At 50.3% G+C, this 23875-nt stretch overlaps 2 protein-coding genes across 9 annotated transcripts in view; both read right to left on the minus strand.

Moving 5' to 3' along the window:
* Positions 1 to 120: 120 nt before the first annotated feature.
* Positions 121 to 16477, minus strand: LOC134644109 (ovarian cancer G-protein coupled receptor 1). Of its 4 annotated transcripts, none has more exons than XM_063496834.1 (7): positions 16400 to 16477; positions 4904 to 5133; positions 4648 to 4797; positions 3758 to 3891; positions 3437 to 3659; positions 2813 to 2993; positions 121 to 2731 (listed from the first exon to the last, which is right to left on the minus strand). In XM_063496834.1, exons 2-7 carry the CDS (start codon positions 5003 to 5005, stop codon positions 2301 to 2303), a joined length of 1221 nt encoding a protein of 406 aa, XP_063352904.1. In that variant the 5' UTR covers positions 5006 to 5133; positions 16400 to 16477; the 3' UTR covers positions 121 to 2300. The 4 variants fall into 4 exon arrangements, with proteins under 4 accessions (XP_063352904.1, XP_063352905.1, XP_063352907.1 ...); XM_063496835.1 differs by lacking the exon at positions 16400 to 16477 and adding an exon at positions 16305 to 16364; XM_063496837.1 differs by lacking the exon at positions 16400 to 16477 and adding an exon at positions 7649 to 7682.
* Positions 16478 to 21011: 4534 nt separating this feature from the next.
* The window catches only part of ccdc88c (coiled-coil domain containing 88C), a 52085-nt gene continuing 49221 nt past the window's right edge, over positions 21012 to 23875 (minus strand). For all 5 annotated transcript variants that reach the window (XM_063496806.1, XM_063496805.1, XM_063496808.1 and 2 more), the window contains one exon: positions 21012 to 23605. In XM_063496806.1, coding sequence (XP_063352876.1) covers positions 22856 to 23605 — 750 coding nt within the window. In that variant the 3' untranslated portion in view covers positions 21012 to 22855. The remainder of the gene's footprint in view (positions 23606 to 23875) is intronic.

Raw genomic sequence — 23875 nt, forward strand, 5'->3', positions numbered from 1 at the left:
CACACACACACACACACACACACACACACACACACACACACACACACACACACACACACACACACACACACACACACACACACACACAGACGAGGCTGACCGTTTCTGTTTAGAATTCAGTTTAAAGCTTTATAAAAATATTTTCTGTCACAGACATGTTAGCGAGCAGGTTTCAGCACACAGATCTATAACCACAGAGTCAACACACAGATTCTTACTATGTTCATATTCAGACTTAGAGGCATTTCCATGCATGCAGAGAGCAACATACAGACCCGGAGGTTTCCCTTCATGAAGCTGCAGACTGTGAGTCTCTTTCCTCAGCGTTAAAGTGCTGAAACGGACTCAAAGGGAGGCTATGAAGACATGCTGTGACCGGTGTGTGTGTGTGTGTGTGTGGGCAAACTAACAGTTTTCTTTTTAAAAGTAAAATGAAGAGGAAACTGTGAGTCGTGTTTGTCACAGATGGGAGGCGGTCTGACTGCTGCACGCCGGCCAAACGCTTCCAGAATAAAAGTGACTGAAATTTGGCTAATCTCCCGCTCACGGTCACCTTCTCGTGCACCTCGTCCCAGCTCTCAGCGCCGCTGCTGCGTTTAGGTCCCGCCCCCTGGCCTTTCATTGTCAGTAAGGTGGGTGCAGCCATGTTGGTCCTACATGTTTTTAACACTGACCCAGGACCATCAGTGCAATGCGATGTCATAGTTTTAGACTGTGTCAGGTCGTGCAGCACTTCTCAGAAACAGTCTGCTAACACGTGGATCGACATGCAAACAGCTGTTGTTTCAGAGAAGCACCGCGGACAGGAAGACTTCTCTTTTTTTAGCTGTTAACATTTCCAAAACAACACAAGTTTGTGTTTGAATCTAAGATACCTGTGAGGTGTCCTAGACACCACGAGGGCTGCAGATGACACAAGATGTCCTGAAATGATCTGTTTGCTGAGGAAGCACTTCTGGTTCTTGAACCAAAGTGAAACTTAAAACTAAGAATAATAACAAAGTCGAATATGAAACAACTGTTGGAGCAGGTCCTCGGGGACTCACGGCCTTGCTTGCTGCAGCAGCTCCGCTCACTGACCCGACACAGATTGCAGGAAACACCGCCGGCCGATCGGCTCGCCTGGATCTCTAGGCTCGGGTGTAAAAAAACAGTGATTGGTCAGTTGCTATGATTGGAGCGCCATGAACACTGAGATAAAGTCACAGCAAATTCATAGTACACAAACCCAAAAACCACAGAGCACGCTCCCACTGCTCAGGAGAGATCTGAACTCTGCAGGAGGTCACGAGAAGATGATCCTGAAGGCAGCAGGCCAGCTTCAGATCAGGGTAACCGAAGCTTTTTGACTTTTATGGACTCGTCAGGTTGCGTCAAAGGTCCTGTCAAACTTAAATTTGAATTCATTGATGGCGCTGCATCGTCTGAAGTCTGAACTTTGAAGCTCCTCATGCTAACATAAACCCTGCTGCCTTTAAACATGAAGGAATCTGTGAGGTTCACATTATCAGTAACTGAACTCTACTGATGCTAACGATGAGGTTTGTTATCAGCTCTGCTTCAAGTAGAGACAGATTTGTCCTGAATCTGAATCCTCTGCACTTTATCTGACGGCGAGGAACCTCGGTGTGACTCAGCGTTATAATAAACTACGTTTTAACAAGAACTCTGGTAACACTTTCTAACAGGTCACCAAAGGTTAGGGGTCACAAAGTCTCAGCTTGTTTTAAAGAATTTGCTTCGATAAGTCATAATCGGCCCATTTAACGAGTCCTGGAGCCAATCGATGGTTAACATCGGGTCAAATCTGATCACTGATCAATAATCGTTTCTAATGTTCTGTCGGGTCTTCCTGCGTCCCTTCATGTTACGTGTGGTTCTTTAAATCAAAGTACAGGAAATCCTGTTGTTTGTTCCAGCGCTGCGGTGAAAGCGTTCGGTTTATTTCTTCCACGTCTGCTTCCTGTTTCACTGTTTAACGGGAACCTCATCGCTGCCACACGGCGCCTTTCAGGCGAGTTATTAGACGCAAATGTGTGTCTAACATGATAAAGTCTTATTAGAAGTGATGCCGTGACACTCTGCAGTATTTCAGGACTCCTCATGTGCGTTTTGTCAGCCATGTTGCGCCGTGTCAGACACCACAGAGGGGTAATGGGGGCTTTTAGACTGCAGACCTCAGATCCACCCTGACCTCCCTCAGGCTGGGCTGTTGCATTAGCACAGAGACGCCCCCGCGGAGTACAGCCCGCCCTCGTTGTGCAGGCGGGTCATTGGTGCCCAGAGGCGTGCTGATCATTTCATTTCTGCCCACGTCCCTCCGTCCTGTCGGGGTTTTGTTTCTGCTTCTCTGTCACGGACATTTCCAAGGCCGTGTTACTCTCTGTGACTCGTGCTTTGATGCTTTCTTCGTGCATCCGGGTGATTAAACTCGTGTTTCTGCAGGCGGCGTCCGTTTGGCCGTTGTTCAGCGTATTGCTGTGTGTGAGCAGCGTCACGTTCGGCTGGCCGTTGTTCTCGTCCGTGGCGACCTCGTGGGAGTCGTTAGCCGGATTGGCGGGACTGGCATTGCCACGGCGACAGCAGCAGCAGAGTATCCTGGCGATGGGTCTGAAGACGACTCTGTAGAGGCCTCGGCGGGCGCTTTCGCTGACGAAGCAGTAGAGGACGGGGTCGGCCACGCAGTTCAGGGTGGTCAGCAGCAGGGACAGGTGGTAGTAGTTAAATATGGCTGCAAAACAAGAACCGTGTCATCACAGTAATACGGCGCCATCTTTATTTATCAGACGGCTTCCTGCGAGTGAAACGGTACCTTCGATGAAGCTGCATTGCTCCTCCAGCAGCGTGCGCACCAGCAGGAAGACGTGGTAGGGCGAGAAGCAGACGAGGAAGATGAGGATGGTGCTGCTGACTAACTGCCTGATCCTCATCTTCTGATCCGGCTGCGTTCCCGCGCTCCGGCCCACCGCTCGCAGGACCCACAGGTAGCTAACCTAACCGAGGCAAAACAAGACGCCGTGGTTACAGGAGAATCAGGCACTCGTCTACATTTACTGTGTTTGACTCCAGTTTTCAGGGATTTATACTTTATACCAGCGCCGCGGATAGATCCATCAGAAAAACATGAACAACATTTATTCTCAACAGTGAAGCGAAGAGTTAAAAAACTGTGACATCGAGAAAAGGAAGCGTTTGAATAACCAAATAAGGTCATCGTATCTGGTGAGCAGCTGAAAATGTTGGACGACAAATTAACTACAAATATGAAGTAACTGAGAACATCATGAAGATGTGGGATTGACCCAGAGCGGCGGACTCATGGCTGTGGCACTGAGCCAGGAGACACGTGGTTTCCTGACCAATAACCAGCTCTCTTCTTTAAGACCGACGCAGAAATCCTGAAACATACAAAGAGCGTGTAAAGCCGTTACCGTACCAACAGAATGGCCAGCGGGAACGTGAAGCCGATGCTGATGCGGTAGTAGTTGATTGGACGTTCCCACGACTTCATGGGGTAGTGCTCGAAGCACAGCGAGTGGTTCTTGGGATCTTTGCTGACCTCCTTATGGTGAAAGAAAAACACGCCCACCGCGATCTCCTTCAGCCAGATGATGGCGCTGATGACGGACGCTGCTTTCATGGAGCGCAGAGCCGTGAACCTGCGGGCAGAACGCGTCGCGGTGATTTTACTTCTTCATAAACCCAAAGACGTCCTGATCTCAGCCACGAAGGACGAAACGATGGGAGACCGTCTTACCTCAAAGGATGGACCACAGCCAGATAGCGATCCAGACTGATGCAGCATAGGAAGCCGATGCTGATGTAGATGTTCTCGTAGAGCAGGAAACCACACATCTGACACAGCCATTCTCGGTGACGCCAATCATCATCCTGAAACAGCAACGGCAGACTGAAGGTGGATCAAATAAGACAGGCAGGTGGAGGAACTCCACCCGCGCACGCTGTCAGGGCAGGAGACTGCTAATAATGGCCCAGTTCACCTCCACCTAACACCAACTTAATCCAAGCAGAGCTTTAACACGGCCACAGGTCACATGACGCTGTTAGCGGGACGACATTAGAGAGATCTGTTAGCACGGTGACGTCACAACAGCCATGTTATTGGTCACATGATGTCATTAAAACAGCACAAACACGGTCCGGTTCAGGTGAAGCTAGCAGACAGCTAGCAGCTACAGCCACCTGTGTCAGCATCCACCTGTCACTCAAAGAGGCCACGCCCCTAACAATGGAAACTTTAAGCTTTAATGTGAGTTACAAACACATCCTCCCTCGTACAGCTGTTATAAAGGAGGAAATGATCTACAGAGACCAAACAGTTTGTGTATCAGGATGTAAACATGTTTATTTCTGCAGGAACGTTTCACTGTGGGAGTCTGTGGGACTGACTCACTGCTGGAGCCCCCGGTGGCTGCTAGAGGAACTGCAGCTCGTGGCACTTTTAATGGCACTGAACCTGAAGTCGAGCTCCAACCACAGCCTTCCACTGTGGTGGGCAGACGACACCGTGGCGCTGTGCTAACTGTCTGTGATGACACCGACACTTTGACTGAAACCAGAGCGCCTCAGACGCATCGTGAAGAAGCGCCGAGGGAAGAGCGAGCGGAGAGGACGTCTCTACGTTACCTGAAAGAAGTACTGGAGCCAGAAAGGCAGAGACGCCAGGTATAGCAGGTCAGACACAGTGAGGTTCATCAGGTAAACTCCCAGCTCGTTCCTCTGCTTCAGCTGAAGGGCAGCGTGGTACAGCGAGTACACGTTGGCAGGAACACCAACCTACAAACACAAGATCATTCACCATCCAGCACATGGAGATCCTAAAGCACCGTTTATCAGCACTCGGGAAATACTTCCTAAAAGCAAAGATACTTCCATTACTCACCACGAGCACCAGGATGTAGACGAAGGAGAACACCTGCTGGTGGATGTCATGGTTGATGCTGCAGTTGCTCGTGTCTTCTTCAGACTTGTTGATCGCCATCATACTGCCCGCGCTCTCACACTGTTTCACCCTGACTCATTCATCTGTCCAGAGCACGCGTGCTGCTCGGCGCTCTGTGCGGTGGATTAACCCGCTCTCGTCTCATCGGGCCTCTGATTGGACGGTTCGCTCTGTGGAAGAGGAGACAGTGTAGCTTAGTCCAGATTAGACACACCTCCCTGCAGGTGAGCAGGGAGAACTTAATGAAGTAAATATGATCTCATTTCTGTCTTTAAATTGAATGTGTGATGTTAATCCCACAGACATTTTCTCAGGTCGCCCCAGCGAACCCACGCCATCCACACGCACGCTAAACCTCAGAGGTGCAGCCCTCAGGCTGAAATAGATTGCGGTGTGCGGTTGGAGCGCGCAGACTTCCTGTCCAAACCTGACAGCTAGCTTAGTTACAGGCTGAGCTCAGGTTTGAAATCCAGCAGGTGGAGGCTTTGGAAAGCACAGCGACTCTTTAACTGCTCTGAGCAGCTCTACAGTCCTCAGTTTGCACCCGGAGCGCCGCGCTGATGCACTCCTGTAGGGTACCTGGAAATGTGCAGCATGTAGCCGATGATTTAAAACGCCAGCCCGTGCTGACTGACGAGACTTTCTGAAGCATTTCTGTGAGCGCGCTCAGTGCTGCTCCTCTGACAGAGTCATGAGAGGATCGGATGACGAGCAGGTTGCTCTGGCAACTTCCTGTTTGTATCTTTTGCTGTTTTTCCTTATCTAATGCTGAAATGATGAGTAATCTGTGCACAGATATGAAGAAAGTGTCGTTTTTATCCAACTTCAGTGAGAAAATGTGACTAACTGACTGTTTCCACTTACATTAGGCCTTGGTCACATCATCTCAAACCAACATTTTCTCATTTTTAAAGTTACATCCTCCGTTTTTCTGCAGCTGTTTGAAATGAATATGTGAGAAACTTGAAGCCCGGCGTCTGAAACCTTCCTCGCCCTCGGCCTGAATCAGCATCTGTAATTTGGGACGGAGACGTTAAAACTGTCCTCAGCTCTTCAGAGGCTGAATGCTCAGACTGTCAGGTGTTCTCTCCCCTCCACCTGTGCTCGCCGCCCTGAGGGCGTCGCCTCTTTGCAGCTCGCCGTGATCAGCCCGACACTGACAGCGACTTCCTGTTGTGGTGTGGCACGTCTCAGAGTAAAAACTGCCTGTTTCTCTGCGGTTAGCGCTGACGTCTCACAGTGACGTGGTTCCTAGTTTGAATCCCCCGGCCTCTCTCAGACTTAGTCCCACTCATGACATGAGGTTGGCGGGGGACTGCCTGCAGGTGTGGGTGGCTGTAACGGTGTGGGCCGGTGTTAAATCTAAAAACACACTGATGCTGTTTCACATGTATGATTTTTATTTAAAGCTTGTGTGGTGCTGGAAACACTTTTCTCCTCATGTTTTCTCTGTCCTGGGTTCGTACGCAGAAGCTAACGTGAACACGGCTTCATTGGACTGACCACAGTCAGAAAATCGTAACAGGATTTTTGACTGTGTCTTAAAGAAAGAGACGAGCTCACTGAGACAAACACCTGAACTGCTCGCTCGTCCTCTCAGATCTCTGCACGTCCTCACACCACAGATTTAAAATCCTTTAACAAAGCAGCGACTTACAGTCAGATGAAATCTGTGCCCCCACAGCTCAGACAACACACAGCGACCCCGCTTTCAGTTTTTAGGCTCCTCACCTGTGGAGCGAACGTCCTGAACACCTGAGATCAGCCCAAACTGCCCAAAATCCTTTGTGCTTCACATCGTGACACCTGTGAGATGTGTCGCTGTGTCTGCTGTGCTGCTGGCTGGAGTCTGAAACACCAGCAGGGACATCAGCTGCGAGTCACCGCTGAGAAACGACCGCCAACAGAGCCGCGCAGCATCACAACATCCACGATATGCTTTTTCTTACAGACGACGAATCCCAGGATCTGCTGCTCGCTTCAGTGAGCTCGCTCTGAATCAACCTTCATGTGTTCACACTGACAAACTTCATCAGCCTGAACACACACACTCACACACACTTGTTTTCATATCTTAGTGAGGACATCTAACTGATATAACCCTTCCCGAGCTGCTTACCTTAAACAGAACTCTGACGCTAAAACCACATTTTGAGTCTCAAACAAACGGGACTGTTGGTCCTCACACAGATCTCTGAACAGTCTCTCTCACACACACACACACACTCACTCACACACACACACTCTCACACACACACAGTCACAGATTCACACATCCTACATTTACCATCAGCACTAAATCACATAGCAGCCGCCTCTCACATTTTTATATCGTAATAATGATGGACTGTTCATGACGGTAAATCTGAACTAACAAACGTGATGAGGACGGAAACACGCACACACACACACACACACACACACACACACACACACACACACACACACACAGTCTCACACAGACACACACACGGAGCAGGAGCCACTCGTTGTGAGACGCCACAGAAAAATAACGGCATTGAGAAACTTCCTCTGGTTAGTTTCTTTGGCTGCTGTCTGCAAACAGGAGCGACTGCAAACTCCTGCTGTGACCAACAACAATGATAATACTGCTACTCTTACACTGACTCTACTATAACAAAGTCTGTAAGCTTTTACAAACGCTGATCACAGCCTCACACTAACCTGCAGACATCCACACACCCACAGCTGGTGTCTTTCTTCACACTAAAAGCGCACCACCACCCCTCTGTCGTCGGTCTCACCCTCGGCAGCCGTGCTACAGCCTCTCCATCCTGCAGTCTCAGTAATAATCGTGGCACAGGGTGCTCAGATATTTGTGAGCGTGCGTATCAGCCGGCAGGAGGAAGTGGGCTCAAAGGGAGACTCCTCCCACCCTCAGACATAAACAGAGGGGGTGAGGCTGCAGTCAAAGACAGGTCCCCTTTATTAACACGCAGCAAAGCCAGTCAAACACAAATATGATCGCTGTCTCCGGAGGCCCAGGATGTGACGGCGATGGCTGCAGCGTTTCAGGCCGTCCCAGCGCTGAGGCCCCTTAAAGTCTCCTCTCTCACCTCGTCAGGCACGCCCTGAAACCTCCGCCCGACCCCCAGCTCTCAAATCTGAATTTCTCCATATCGGGGAACATGAGCAACACCGGGTTTCCCCTGCATGCTGAAGGGCTTTGTGCCAAACGTCAGCAGCAGCTTTTCTTCTGTAACTGTGATGGGACAGCGTTTCCATGTTTCACATCCACCCACGGCACAGATGTGTCAAAATACTAAAGAAAGCAACGGCCCACGTGTCAATGCAGACGTGGGAGTTTTCTGTCCCAATGAGTTTAATAAAAAGCTCAGCGACACGGACTCAAGAGCTCCTCATTAAATAATAATAATAATGGATTGCATTTATATAGCGCTTTTCAAGGCACCCAAAGCGCTTTACAATTCCACTATTCATTCACTCTCACATTCACACACTGGTGGAGGCAGCTACAGTTGTAGCCACAGCTGCCCTGGGGCAGACTGACAGAAGCGAGGCTGCCATATCGCGCCATCGGCCCCTCTGGCCAACACCAGTAGGCAGTAGGGTAAAGTGTCTTGCCCAAGGACACCACGACCAGGACAAAGAGCCCGGGGATCGAACCGGCGACCTTCCGGTTACAGATGCGCTTCCCAAGCCCCTGAGCCACAGTCGCCCATCAAAAGGCCCATCATCTACTGAAACACCTGTTTAAACACTCTGATAGATCTACTGACTGAGCACGCCGCGGTCACGCTGAGCACGCCGCGGTCACGCTGAGCACGCCGCGGTCATGGGGAGCATATTTTTATTTCAGAACCCATTAAACTGAGTGTCCAGTGAGATTACTGCCAGACTCTGAGAAAAGAAGAAAGAAACGAGCTTTATTGGTCACAATCATACAGAGTACAACATGCAGTGAAATCTGATTGGTGAGCTATCCAGGCGCTCCGTGTGGCCGCTCATACTTCCTCAGTTCTCAGGCTCTGTCACTGTGTGAAATCACTAATGGTTGAGAAATGCATGTCAGTCCTGCTGCATGAATACATGAATAGCACATAGATGAAAGTAAACCTGTGAAGTTCTCCCTGGTTAACGTGTCGCAGGTCGAGTGACGCACTCTTTGGAAAACAGAACTCAGGTTGTTTTGAACCCAGAACAGAAGCTGGTTCCTGTCGTGAAGCCCGGATTCAGGTGGAATCCACACCAAACGTCTTGTCTGCACTGGACTCGCTGTGGTTCTGTCTCGGCCCGTCCTCTGTGCTGTTAGTCGTGTGCCAGCCGCTCTTTAAACTACAGAAACCAGCAAAGGGCCCAGTCCTGTCTCTGATGTTCTAGATGGAAAGTTGCTTCATTGTCCTGGTGGATTCGACTGTGCTGTTCTTCAGCTAGCATAATCCTGCTCTCTGCAGCGCTCCGCTTTATGCCAGTTTGTTTTTCAGGGTCGTGACAGAGTTGGTCGCCTCAGCCAGCGACCGTCACTCCAGTCGGTCTGCCTTCAGTTTTTGTTGCTAGCTTCCTCGTCGAGTTCCTCTGCTTGTTGTTGTTTATAGGAGTACAGATATTCCAGTCCTCCAGTGTGGGTGACTTTGACACAGATCGGCTTATTGTGTTGTGTTTAGCGGAGGTTTTACGTACACGTACAGACCCTCCAAACCATCATGGGTGGTTTCACAGCGACCTGTGCAGAGATGGGCTGCTGTGCCCCATACACCGCAGTGACAGCAAACCTCAGTCAAACACAGCATCAGTGAAAACAAAGGGTCAGTGCGACATGAAGCACTCAGTCCTTTCAAATAATGGCATGAAACACGTGTGCACATCCGCCTATGTATGCAGGAGCTGTAGGCGTGCAGCTTGTTGTCAGCCTCCATGTCTCAGGTTTATTCCTCCATGTGAAGCTGTGTTTTTATGTCTCGTGTGCAGCAGAGGCTGGGTTTCCTCGCCGAGCTGAAGGTCACATGGTGTGAAGGAAGACTTGTTTTTGTGCTGGTCGGAGCGAGCGTCTAAATGGAGCGACGGTGACAGTCAGCGTAACCTCTAACTATATCTGTCAGCTTTGGCATGGCGGCGTTTTCGCAGCGACTCCTTAATAACACGCTGCGAAGCATTTAGAGCCGCAGCAGGCCGCACTCTGAAACCACGGCTATCATCTCACTGCATCCGTCCTCTTGTCCGGTTTAAATCAGTCAGATTAGGGCACAGCCGGATGTGCACAACATTCCCAAAGAGTCGAGCCGAGCCACGCTTTGAGACACACGCAGCCATCCTGCATGCTCCATCCAAACGCTGAGAAGGCCGTCTGATACGCGAGCGGCACCTGCACGGGTCACCTTTATCCTCTCAGCTCACAGACAGCTGACGGTTTCCCGCCACACACACTGCTCTGATTGGTCACCGACTCAAATCCAAACCCTCGCCAGCAGGCTCAGCGTGTCAGAGACGAACCGTTTGACCCGAGAACTTCACTGAGCACCGACTCGGAGGTAAAACTGCAGGAACACATCCACGCCGAGATCACCATGGTAACAGATGGCTCTGTGATCAGTCCCCTGATGGTGGTAACCATGGCGGCAGCAGAAAGTGGTATATTAGACCCCAGTGAGGGTCCTGTCAGTGTTTGCTTCATCCTCAGAGTGCTCTGCCACAGAGCTCATCCTCGTCATCGTCGGCTCTGATTGGCTGAGACGAGTTTGTAAAATAAGCACGTTAACGATGCATAATAAACAGGACGGCTAATAACTGTGACATAAACACATTTCCTCCAAATCACAGGATGTTTGTGTTTGCTTTAGCCCATCGTGAGAAGTTCTGTCAGCGCACAGCGGCGTGTGAGCTCACACCGATGCGCCTGCAGTGCTGCTCGCTTCACGGGGTCTTCATGTGAAGCTGCTGTGACACGACTGCTCGCCACGAAGCACAGCTGTTCCCATGCTGGACGTCTGTCTGCACATGAACTATTAAAAATGAGGTTAAATGGTTAAAGTGGACTCTGAGCCAGTTTAAAAAGTTAATCCCGAGTTAAACACATTAAAGTCTCACAGAAATCCAGAAGACGGTGAAGTCAGACTCATCAGGCGTAAAATCATCCAGATTAATCTTATTCAGAAACTACAGACTGTATACAGAAGAGGGAGGATGTGGAGTTTCAGTATCAGCATGTTGAACCCCTGCTGGAGCCCCCGGTGGACGTTACAGGAACTGCAGCTTGTGGTCTCTCAATTTTCAGCTCAGAGATTGATGCCTGTCTGAAAGGAGCTGTTTAAGCTCCTCCCCCTTTAAGACAACGTTCTTCTCATTGGCTGCTCTTTGTAAACTGACGGTTTGAACAGTCAGTGGGTGGAGCTTCTGTGGCTGAGCATATAATGATATCCCCTCTCGATGACATCATAGAGGTGAGATGTTTAAAGCTTTTTACTCACACGCTGAGCTCATTGTTAGAAGCATGTTTAATATTATTAAGCTGTGATGTGACATCAGCAGGGGGGCAGGAAGTATACAGTCAAAACCTTCTCATTGTGTTTCCTGTGGATGAACGTATGAGCTGTACCTGTACGTGCAGAGTTTCACAATAAAAGACCGTTTGCACTGACACTTAAAACCTCCGTCCCAGTGTCAGCCACGCCCACAGTCACTGGAACCAGGTAGAACCACAGGGAGCATGTGCAGCTGATCAGGAGATTTGAACCACGAACCTTGTTGTGAGGTGACAGTGCTGAGTCAGCGTGTCAGGACGATGCTCCTCCCTCTCTGATGCCTTCACCTGGTAGGTCACGTTCGACTGCTTGCGTTTTCCTCCAAATTCAGAACGTCGTACAGTCTGAAAACGTTGCCTGCAGTCAACCCGTGACTGCTGTCGCAGCACAGTCTGTGTTCATCATTAAAAGTTAACGATTTCAAGCGCGTGCAGCGTCACTGTGGTCCCGTCTCTCTGCTGTTTCTCACGGCGAGCTCGGGACTTTGGGTCAGAGAGACCAAAAAAAGCCCAGAGACTGCAAAATGTGGCCAGATGCAGTCGGATGTCGTGATATTTTTGGCTCACTGCTTCTGACATACTATTTGGGACATACTAAATCTTTTTCTGGGTTAGTGGAATGCAGCCTTCACGAGGAAACACAAACTGAGCTGGTCGCGGCTCAAAAACACACCCTGCTGTGCTTCAGTGCGTCGACAGATACAACAGCCTCAGGTACAGTAACCCGACTGGCTTCTCACTGGGAACAAATCTCATTTTTCTCCACGAGTCACCAGGGTTGTGTAAGCCACCAAAGCTGAAACACTTCAAAATAAAAGGTTTGAAATTTCAAAATAAAAGGTTTTTTGTTCAGCGGTGGTGGAAATGAGCTTCCTCCGGAGGGTGGCTGGCCTCTCCCTTAGAGATAGGGTGAGAAGTTCAGCCATCCGGGAGGGGCTCAGAGTAGAGCCGCTGCTCCTCCACATCGAAAGGAGCCAGCTGAGGTGGTTCAGGCGTCTGACAAGGATGCCTCCTGGGCGCTTCCTGGGTGAGGTGTTCCGGGCATGTCCCACCCAGAGGAGGCCCCGGTGCAGACCCAGGACACGCTGGAGAGATTATATCTCTCGGCTGGCCTGGGAACGCCTTGGTGTTCCCCCGGATAAGCTAGAGGAGGTGGCTGGGGAGAGGGAGGTCTGGGCTTCTTTGCTTAGGCTGCTGCCCCCGCGACCCGGCCCTGCATAAGAGGAAGAAGATGGATGGATGGATGTTGGTTTTTTGTTCCTAGTTTTAATGAAGCTCAGAGGAGGAGCAGCCCCACATGAGCTGAAGGCTCAGCCACACATCCTGTTAAAAACACTCAGAACTCATTCTAGCAAAGCTGCTTCAGTCCACCCACAGCTGCAAGCTGCTTTGCAACCCACCTGCTCCTCTCCTGCTGTTTCTGAAGCAGACGGTTCAGACTCGAATCACAAAACTCACAGAACCAAACCTAATAAGGATGACGGCCGCGATCCTGCCTGAGTTTGAATATAACAGCAGCATCATTAATGAATCATAAACTGATCACCTGTTTCATTAACGATCAAAAGGAATTCATTCTGTGATGTTATTTCCTGTTTTATTTTGGTGATTGGACTTCCTCGCGCTTGTTGTCTTTATCAGCTTTCCTCCTTTGTTATTGGCTGCCCCTCGCTGATATTTTTCCTCTTTTCCCACTCAGTGTGTTTTCTCTCCTCTCCTCCTCAGTCCACTATGAAGCGGGGGCGGGGCTGCCACCCTCTGACCAATTACAAACATGGATAAATGTCCCGACAACGGAGTGGACGGTTTTTATAAAAGACAGAGCGTGACATTGTGCAGATGTTAAACCCAAACTGGACGTGCGACAGCAGAGGGAGTGTGTGTGTGTGTGTGTGTGTGTGTGTGTGTGTGTGTGTGTGTGTGAGTGAGTGAGTGAGTGAGTGAAAATCACATGAAGTTCATGTTACGGCGGCAGGAAGGAAAATCTGATGGAAAAATAATGGAGCAGGTGAGGGCTACACCATCAGTTACCATGGTGATACACCTTCGTGGTACAGGAAACTCAGAGTTAACCCTGACGTTACCCGGCTCGTAGTGCAGACTCTGAGACGGTTACCGTGGTAACAGACTGTGTGACTCCAGCATCACTTCCTCACTCACACCTGAAATCTCCTGATAAACACGACGGCTGTGAACGAATCAGCGCGAGGACGGAGACAGCGATCGATGTGGACTCTGCGGTCTCCATGGAGACGCTTTAAGTATTAATACTGATCAGGACCAGCGATCAATTAGTCCCACTGATGGATAAATGTCTGCCATAGCTGCAGCTGTTGGGTTTGAGCTGTGATCTGATTGGTCCAGATTTGTATCTTCAGCTGCTTCGACCCGTCAGGTTAAAGCTGAACATTTAAACATCACAGTGACGAGTGTTCATTTCCCCACGTTCATGCTCCAGTCCCCGACGTGCTCGGAGCTCCTCACAGCTCGCTCTGCTGCCCGGAGCAGGCCTCGGGCTCGTTCGTTCTCCTCTCTCTGCAAACACAACAGCAGTTACGTAACAGCAGCCTCTGAGGCCGCCGTCCAAGGAAGCGCTGCGAGCAGCGAGAAAGAGCACCATGAGAAGTTCAAACACAGCCGGACCGGGGATTTAGATTCTGCTCATTCCTTTAAAAAAGTTTCCAGGACTAAAAATTCCACACGGTATTAGTGGAAAACAAACACACATCATCATTCATAACTAAACAAAAGCACTTAATAAGCTGCAGCAGATATGAAATCCATGGCCTCCTCCCTCCGGGGAAATCAGCTCCATCCAGCGGGAAATAAATCAGCTGTTTTGATTTACTGTCCTCTCGAGGAGCTCTCGGCAGATCGGCGTGCACGTACGAGCATCCCTACGTGCGCTCTGGGCTCCATCGCTAGGCTTGTTTCAGAATCAGCTGATTCATCACTCATTCATCACAGAGCAGTCGATAAAGTAATCAGATTCCTTCATCCTTCACTTGAACTCTAAGTCAGCCGCCTGAAGCGTTCGCCCTGCAGAGCGTCTGAGGGGAAGGATTTGACGCGTGCTGTGATGTCACTGCTGTCGATGAGTGCTTCCACTCGAGTGTCCGTGGGGCCGCAGAGGCCGTCGGTCTGAATCTCATCAGCGCTGCTCGCTCAGTCACAGCCGACAGCTCGGCACGCCGCAACGCTGTCTGGCACTTGGTGTGGGAGGAGCCAGCAGACCAATGTGATGCCACAGTGACACATCGACCCACAGGACCACTTAAGTCTTCCGTGGACCGGCTTTATCCCAGATCCTGGATCAGATTGGGATGTGAGGAATGTGGAGGTCAGGTCAGGTGAAACACGGCGTTCAGTCTGAGTTATGAGTTTAAACTTTCATCCAGATAAAAGCTTTTCCTTTGTGTCAACTGAAGCTCGCCGTTTAGTTCACTTTGAGCCAAAATGGTCGACAGATAGTCTTTGGTCGACATGCTGAACCTGGAAGCAGCAGAAGCAGACGTCATGGAAACCAGTGGAGCGATCATTAGTTTAAGGAGCTCTGAAAGAAAAGCGTCTGGACTTCTTTAAGTTTCCTTGAAGACGTTTCAGTTCTAACAGACCATTGACGCAGAGTCCCAGATTTAAGCCGAGTGTCCCCAAGAGGGCCGTGGACCCCCTATTGATCCTCTACCTAATCACGCGAGCCAAGGTGTGAAGATGGGTGTGGGTCACAATCAGGTGAACCCACTGTGAGATCTTGCCCCACCGTATCATGTGACTTACTGAGATGTGAGTGGGCGTAATCCAGCTCTGAGACCCTTCCCAGACACCTTAACGGGCTCTCACATCTCTCCACAATGACCTGGATGGCCGAGAACCTTTACAGACATTCAGTTAGCTAAACTGATCAGAGTGGGGTGGGTCCCACTCAAAGTCGAGTGTCATTTCCACACTGCCTGTCTGTAATTGAATCCACAGCGAGCAGGTTCCCACTGTGAGCTCGAGACTCTCAGGCCCTGGGGGTCTGCAGCGAATACATTATTAATACGCATCATGGCCTCACGTCCTGCACGCTGCTTTAATAACGCTCCACACAGCTTCACCTGAGCTCAGCCTCTGCAGCTGAACGCTCTTCAGGCCTGCTGCTGCCCCCGCGGGACCCCGACGCCCCCCGAATACTAACTCAGCCTCTGATCGAGCTGAAAGGACACAGGCTCTGAGTGGGAGAGAGAAGCCGCCCTGCCGTTCCGCCCTGCGTGCCAGATTTCCTGCGAGCCTGCCCGAAACCACCACAGACTGAACCCATGCTCAAGCCTCTGTCATCAGTTACCGCACATCCTGACTACAGCCGGGAAGCTCCCAGGATAACCCGGCACCACCAACATCGGGACTCCTGATTCAGACCCCAGCAGGACTATATGTGAACTGTAAACTAATCCTGCAGCTCTTTGACAAACTCTGAGCCATAAAAAATGCTGCAAACTGACCCCCAGTCAGCCTGAGTCTGCTGCGCTCACTCACACCTGAGAGTCAGCTGAGCTGCTCGTCTCTGGAGGTGGCGATCCTCCAACACCTCACTGCTCATTAGGAACGACAGCAGTGCCTTCAGGTGCTGTGGGAAATCACAGTGACGTGACTGAGACTCAGGTGTTCTCTCCACAGGTGATGCGACGTAGTCTGTGCCTTTATGGCGCTCCAGCTGGAAACGACCCGCGTGCTCACCGCTGTTAATCATCCTGCACGCACGTGCTCTCTGAATATTACATGAACGAGCTCCACGCTCCATCCAGCAGGAAGAATAACACACGCCAAAACCAATTAATAACTGATCAATAATTAATAACTCACAGCTTCAGACCAGCCAGAGAAATGATCTGCATCCAACAGCACGAGCCCGCTCACACAAACACACTTTCAGGGTTTCAGTAAAGACGCGGTCTTACCGGCTCTGCAGCTCCGCTCTGAATGTCTCTGCAAACGCTGCTGCTGCTGCCTCCTGCCTGCCCACACACACAATCTCACTCTGACACACACACACACACACACACACACACACACACACACACACACACACACAATCTCACTCTGACACACACACACACACACACACACACACACAATCTCACTCTGACACACACACACACACACACAATCTCACTCTGACACACACACACACACAATCTCACTCTGACACACACACACACACACATACACACACAATCTCACTCTGACACACACACACACACACACACACACATACACACACAATCTCACTCTGACACACACACACACACACACACACACACACACACACATACACGGTCTTTATGATATCCGAGTGGGAACATATGAAAGTGTCCACACAGTCCACAGCTCTGCTGGACACAGTCTGCATCAGCAGTCCTGTCAGGGCAGGCTGCCCCCGGAGGGGCAGACCTCAGGGGGAGCCGGCCCCTCCTGGCGGACATTCATTAAATTAAATAAATAAATAAATAAAGTGCCGGGAAGTGGGGCGGGGCGGGGGTGTTATACAGGAAAAAACTATAAAATAACACATTTTCAGAGGGAAGAAAGAAAAGGAACAAGTCTTAAGAAAAAAAACAATAAAATAAAATAGAAATGTTTAGATTTTATCGTGTTAGCTGAGTTTATTCTGTTTTGGAGTTCAGACCAAGGAAACATGAACAAATCAAATCCAATGAAAACAAAGTGAGCGCCATCCCGAGCACGACTTCTGATATCATCTGATATAATCGCAGCTCCTCCCCTGCAGAAGGACAGATATTTTTCTTCTGGAAGTTTTCATCGTGGTGTTGATGAGGACCTCCACCTGTCAGATCTGCACACACACACTAGAGGAAAAAGGAAACAGGAAGTGATTCAGAGACCTCATGAGGCGCCTGATGGTGGCCTCAAACCTGAGGCGGTTAGTTTCAGCCACAAACACGTTTGCTTTCTCAAACGTTTCGGCGTTCTGGTCCCAGTCCACCTTGTTGAGCTCCAGTTCACCATTTTAGTTTGATCTCAGCTGAAGTTTAAAGACACAACTCAGGCCGTGTGTTCAGCTCCCTGCCCTCCAGCAGGGTCACACTGCTGAAGGCGGAGCTTCCAGAGTGAACCGTGAAGGCTGGTGTTGGTGGGTTTGCGGCGTCCTCAGGATGTCTGCCGGCGTGGTGTCAGCTCCTCCTGATCCGATCATTACGGCGTAAAGCTGCGAGATGTCCACAGGGGGCTTCCGTGTGGGGACAGTCCTCACATGACGTCCTCTGTCGATGCCGAAGACTCAAGCTGCAGTAGGTCAAAGGTCAAAGATACCAGGCAGGCTCACAGTGACAGTGATCCTTATACGGAGCATTTACCTGAGCGGAAGCAGAGCTACGAGCACATGAACCTACAGTCAGGTCCATAAATATTGGGACATCGACACAATTCTAACATTTTTGGCTCTATACACCACCACAATGGATTCCAAATGAAACGAACAAGATGTGCTTTAACTGCAGACTGTCAGCTTTTATTTGAGGGTATTTACATCCAAATCAGGTGAACAGTATAGGAATTATGACAGTTTGTATATGTGCCTCCCACTTCTTAAGGGACCAAAAGTAATGGGACAATTGGCTTCTCAGCTGTTCCATGGCCAGGTGTGTGTTATTCCCTCATTACCCCAATTACAATGAACAAATAAAAGGTCCAGAGTTCATTTCAAGTGTGCTGTTTGCTTTTTGAACCTGTTGCTGTCAACTGCCAGGATGAGATCCAAAGAGCTGTCACTACCAGTGAAGCAAGCCATCATTAGGCTGAAAAAACAAAACAAACCCATCAGAGAGATTGCAAAAACATCAGGCGTGGCCAAAACAACTGTTTAGAACATTCCCAAAAAGAAGGAACGCACTGGTGAGCTCAGCAACACCAAAAGACTAGGAAGACCACGGGACACAACTGTGGTGGATGACCAAAGAATCCTTTCCCTGGTGAAGAAAACACCCTTCACAACAGTTGGCCAGATCAAGAACACTCTCTAGGAGGCAGGTGTATGTGCGTCAGAGTCAACAATCAAGAGAAGACTCCACCAGTGTGAATACAGAGGGTTCACCACAAGATGTAAACCTTTGGTGAGCCCCAAAAACAGGCAGGCCAGATTAGAGTTTGCCAAACGACATCTGAAAAAGCCATCGCAGTTCTGGAACAACATCCTATGGACAGATGAGACCAACATCAACTTGTACCAGAGTGATGGGAAGAGAAGAGTATGGAGAAGGAAAGGAACTGCTCATGATCCTAAGCATACCACCTCATCAGTGAAGCATTGTGGTGGAAGTGTCATGGCGTGGGCATGTATGGCTGCCAGTGGAACTGGTTCTCTTGTATTTATTGATGATGTGACTGCTGACAAAAGCAGCACAATGAATTCTGAAGTGTTTCGGGCAATATTATCTGCTCATATTCAGACAAATGCTTCAAAACTCATTGGACGGCGCTTCACAGTGCAGATGGACAACGACCCAAAGCAAACTGCAAAAGCAACCAAAGAGTTTTTGAAGGGAAAGAAGTGGACTGTTTTGCAATGGCCAAGTCAATCACCTGACCTGAATCCGATTGAGCATGTATTTCACTTGCTGAAGACAAAACTGAAGGGAAAATGCCCCAAGAACAAGCAGGAACTGAAGACTGCTGCAGTAGAGGCCTGGCAGAGCATCACCAGGGATGAAACCCGGCGTCTGGTGATGTCTATGTGTTCCAGACTTCAGGCTGTGATTGACTGTAAAGGATTTGCAACCAAGTATTAAAAAATGAATGTTTGATTTATGGTTCTTATTCTGTCCCATTACTTTTGGTCCCTCAAGAAGTGGGAGGCACATTTGCAAACTGTTGTAATTCCTACACCGTTCACCTGATTTGGATGTAAATACCCTCAAATAAAAGCTGACACTCTGCAGTTAAAGCATGTCTTGTTCGTTTCATTTGGAATCCATTGTGGTGGTGTATGGAGCCAAAAATGTTAGAATTGTGTCGATGTCCCAATATTTATGGACCTGACTGTACCTGAGCCGTATGATGGTGCAGGTGTGAAGCAGCTCGTTCAGCAGGTGGATGAGCAGTGGTTACACTGAAGGTCCAGGTGAGAGCGCCCCCCTGAGGCGCAGTCTGACAGCTTGTGCTGCACGCTCCCTGCTTTTCACCCTGAACGCCGTGTTTAGCATCGTTTAGGGAGCTGAGACAAATGAGAGGACCACGGCTACAAATGTTCTGGCACAGGGCGAAGGTCAGAGGTCACTGCTTCCATTACAGTCACCTGTCCTCTGAATCATCAGCCAATCACCTGCTGCTGCAGTCTGAGGCTGTTCCAGCTGTTAGACAAAAGTTTAACACGGGAAACTCACTGCTGCCTCCGCTGGACGTCAGAGGAACTGCAGCGCTCTGTGCTTCAGGTCTGGAGGTTGGTGCTCAGGTGGGATAAAAACAAACACCTGACTAACAGTGAGACACAACGCTGGGCTCATGGTGCGTTCAGGTGCTGCGGGGAAGAAGCAAAACAACTGTTTCCTCTGCAGGTTTCACACACACACACTCACACTCACACACACTCTGACTCACACACACACTCTGACTCACACACACACAGACACTCACACACACTCTGACTCACACACACACTCTGACTCACACACACACAGACACTCACACACACTCTGACTCACACACACACTCTGACTCACACACACACAGACACTCACACACACACTGACTCACACACACACACTGACACACACACACACTGTGATGTCACAGCCTCATTTTTATTTTTGAACTTCTGAATCTTTGAACAAACGTTCAGACGTCTGAAACACGAGCAGCACGCAGACTCAGGTAGATCTGCACACGCTCACCTGCGTGTCCGGAGACGACCGTGGAGGCTCTCACAACAATCACATTTCAGCGTTCTGAAGGCGACTCTGACGCTGTGAGCTCAGGTTTGGTGGTGTGGTCACTGATGGGTCAGGTCAAAGGTCACAGTTTGAATTTAACCTGGCATGCGTGGTGTAGGAAAGCAGCTGCCTGAGCACATCTGGCGAGTCATCTGAAGCGTTCCCACGGCATCAAAAGAGCCCGTCACGGTTACTCGTCTGCAGCCGTGACTCATCTCGCCGTCAGAGAAAGAGGAAATGCGTTAAAATGAAAGTGTCTCGATTTGAGGAACTCAGAGGTCATCAGCCACAGGCGCACTCTACAGGGGGGAGGAGCCTCCTCTGCACACCTGTCCACTCAGACGATCTCATAGCTTTAATCAGCGTTGAGCAGCATGAACTCAGGTGGAAGAGCGGGTGGTGTTCCCATCAGGTGGTGAGTGGATCGATTCCAGCTCGTCCAACAGCGTCTACGAGTGTGTGGCTGATGAGACGACCACCTGTTACCTCACGCTCCTGACGCGACCGTCAGGCTCTACCTTTAAGAGGGAAAACGTCACAGGAAGCAGACTTTTCCTGAGCGCTGTGTTGCTGTGTGTGTCTGTTCAGGTGTGACGAGTGTGAACCTACAGAGCACACAGAGGTCAAAGGTTAAAAATCTTTATTAGCAAAAAGCTTTGACGTGTTTCTGCTCTCAGCCTCTGCGCGTCTGCAGCGACCGCAGCAGAAATCGTCTTAAAGTGAACTACAGCAAATCCAGTTACAGCAGGAACGTCACTGACGCCGCCACTTCCTCTTTCACTTCCTCCTCCTGATGAAAGATGACGCTTTGCGGCGAGCACACAGGAAGTAGGAAGAGACCATAAAGTCGAACTGTTCTTCTTAACGTCACCCACCTGCTGCATGCACAGGTGATCTAAGTGATGTCACAAAGGTGTCACAGAGGCCCCACCCACCTGCATTCAAACTGTTTGTGAGGGGCAACCAATCAGAAGAAAGTTTTCTAACAGCCACCTCGCTCGCTCTCAGATATTCTTATAACGTGATCTGATTGGTGATGAAGCCTGAGGATTTAATTGGCTGCTGAGAAATGAGCATGATGTGTATGTATGAATCCTGTCTCGCAGAGGGAGGAGCTAAAGCAGCCTGATTCAGACAGAGGATGGCTCAGACACAGAAGCATTATTCTGAGCTGAGACTCATGCTCAGCCACTCTCACAGGTGCAGCAGTAACCAGCAGAACAGGTCGACTTTACAGCAAACACAAAAAGAGCAAACGCACAGGTAACATGACATCATCGACCTGCAGCGCCGCCACACACACAGGAAGTCATTTGGTATTTTCAAAGTAAAGTAAAAAAAATAAATCATCAAACACGTACAAATTCCAGGAGGAATAATTTAACTCATATCAGCTCAGTCTTCATTTCATAACTCCAGTGTTACATCTTCATCTCTACCATCATCATCATCATTAATGTAGTGCTTTGAAACAGCAGGTCAAAGGTCAGTCATTAAATATAATCAGCTGTGTGTGAGACACACCTTCAGTCATTGTGCCTCCTCTTCCTCCCCAAAGTGTCTGTGAGCTCAGCCAGAGGGAAAAACACTAAAATCATTCACGTGACCTCTGACCTCTGAGACAAACAGACAATCACCAATTATGCAAACGAGCGTGAATCCGGGAATGAAGTGTGTGTGTGTTCCATCTATAATTAACACAAACACCAAACAGTGGCTGTTACAGCTCAGAGGAAACACGTGAATGATTTTACTCTCAGCCACAGGCTCCAAACCTCAGTGTGTGTCTGTGTGTGTGTGAGTGTGTCTGTGTGTGTGTGAGTGTCTGTGTGTGTGTGTTTGAATTAAATCCAGCTGAGCAGGCAGAGAAGCCACAGAAACCCCCCGAGGACAAAGCCTGTGTGTCTCTCTATCATTATATAAATATGTGTGTGTGTGTGTGTCTAGTGTCGGCTTGGGTTGAGCAACATTTCCAGTAAAGTGTCAGAGCGTTGCATGCTGGGATAGAATCTAAAGATGGATGGAGCAGGGCTGTAATTTAAAAGGGAGGAGGCTCTCCGCCCGTCCTGTTTACCCCCCACCCCTCCTACCCCTCCTGTGTCTTTTCCAGTGTTTGGCGTGATGTTGGAGGCGGGGAATGTGGCGTCCTGTACATTCAGGCGGCGGTCCTGCAGAGAGTCCAGCAGTTAGACAGGGCCGCTCGTAGTGTTGTGGTGGCTGCAGGGTGGAGGTGATGGAGCAGCGTCTTCTCTGTGTGTTAGAGACGGAGCGTCAGCTTGGCGTCACTATAGAATCCAAAAAAGATGTTTTCAGGAAACGTCCCGCTCCGGTAAGCCCCGCCCCCCTGTGGGGAGCGCTGATAGTGTCATGGCATCAGCAAAAACTGTGAAACTGTGACGTGAAAGGTGGCGTTGCTTCAGTCTCACTTCCTGTCTGTGAGGCTGGATGCAGGGCGTGACGCTCCGGTATTTAGACGCAGCCGTACTCGTACCACACAGTCTGCGGGTCGTTGTTGGGGTCGGGTGATGCCGGCGTGCTCTTTGGGCATTCCACAGAGCCGCACCTCCCTCTCTCGCCATCCTTCTTCGTGTGGGCGGAGTCGCCCAACCGCCCCTCCCTCGGGACCTCTGCGTACTCGGGGGTGTCGTCAGGCTGCACGGCAGGCGTCGCTCTCACTGGGGTTACCATGGCAATTTCTCCACGGTGAGGGCCGTTTCGGGAGGCGGCGCTCCGCCCTCGGTCCCGCTCTCGCTCCGCGTAGCGCTCCGCCTGCAGGTTCAGGGAGGCGGAGTGGTGGATGGGCGGGTTCAGGAAGCTGCTATCTGCGTGCTGATTGGACAGAGCGGTAAAACGAGCCGACAGCGGCCGCTCTCTCCCAGTGGTCCCGCCTCCTTGACGCCGCACCACGGTGTCGGCCTGGCCGGGGGAGCCGTCGTGTCCTCTGAAGCTGTCCGGCCCGTTGGAGCGCAGCAGGTCGGCCGAGGCCAGGCTGAAGGTCCTGCTCAGCGATTGGCTGCTTCTCTGACCCGAGGCTGGCGACTGGCCCACGGGCTGACGGGGCGAGGGCTTCACACTCTGTCCCGGCCTCTGATTGGACGACTGCACGGTGGGCGTGACATAGCTGGTGGGCGTCGCCTGATCTCTGCAGGCAGGAGCTGAGGGGGCGGGGCTTCTAGCAAAATAGTCTGTCACCAGGTCCTCTCTGCTTCCTGTGGACACCTGAAAACCAGAGAAACAGTCAGGGCGGGGCTGACAAAGGGCAAAGGTCAAACACACCTGAGCTGTTACTGAGAGGCCGGGAAAAACAACGGGTCGCTTTTATAAACGTTGACCTCTGAAGCGGTTAATAACGGCGTGATCAGAGCGCGTGCGGCTCTGAGAGAAACCGACCGTGTCGGGACGTTAGCTCCACAGTTCTTACAAACACAGACCGCCCACCAGTGAAATCTCCCGACAGGAAACGAACCACAAATCACTGCGAGCAAACAG

The sequence above is a fragment of the Pelmatolapia mariae genome, linkage group LG16_19 (genome assembly GCF_036321145.2).
Source record: "Pelmatolapia mariae isolate MD_Pm_ZW linkage group LG16_19, Pm_UMD_F_2, whole genome shotgun sequence".
NCBI lineage: Eukaryota > Metazoa > Chordata > Actinopteri > Cichliformes > Cichlidae > Pelmatolapia > Pelmatolapia mariae.

Coding starts and splice junctions, on each gene's coding strand:
- LOC134644109 (XM_063496834.1), bottom strand. CDS start 5,005: ATGATGGCGATCAACAAGTCTGAAGAAGACACGAGCAACTGCAGCATC. Junction 3,660..3,757: donor GCTGTGGTCCATCCTTTGAG/GTAAGACGGTCT, acceptor TTCTGCCCGCAG/GTTCACGGCTCTGCGCTCCA. Junction 2,732..2,812: donor GCAATGCAGCTTCATCGAAG/GTACCGTTTCAC, acceptor CTTGTTTTGCAG/CCATATTTAACTACTACCAC.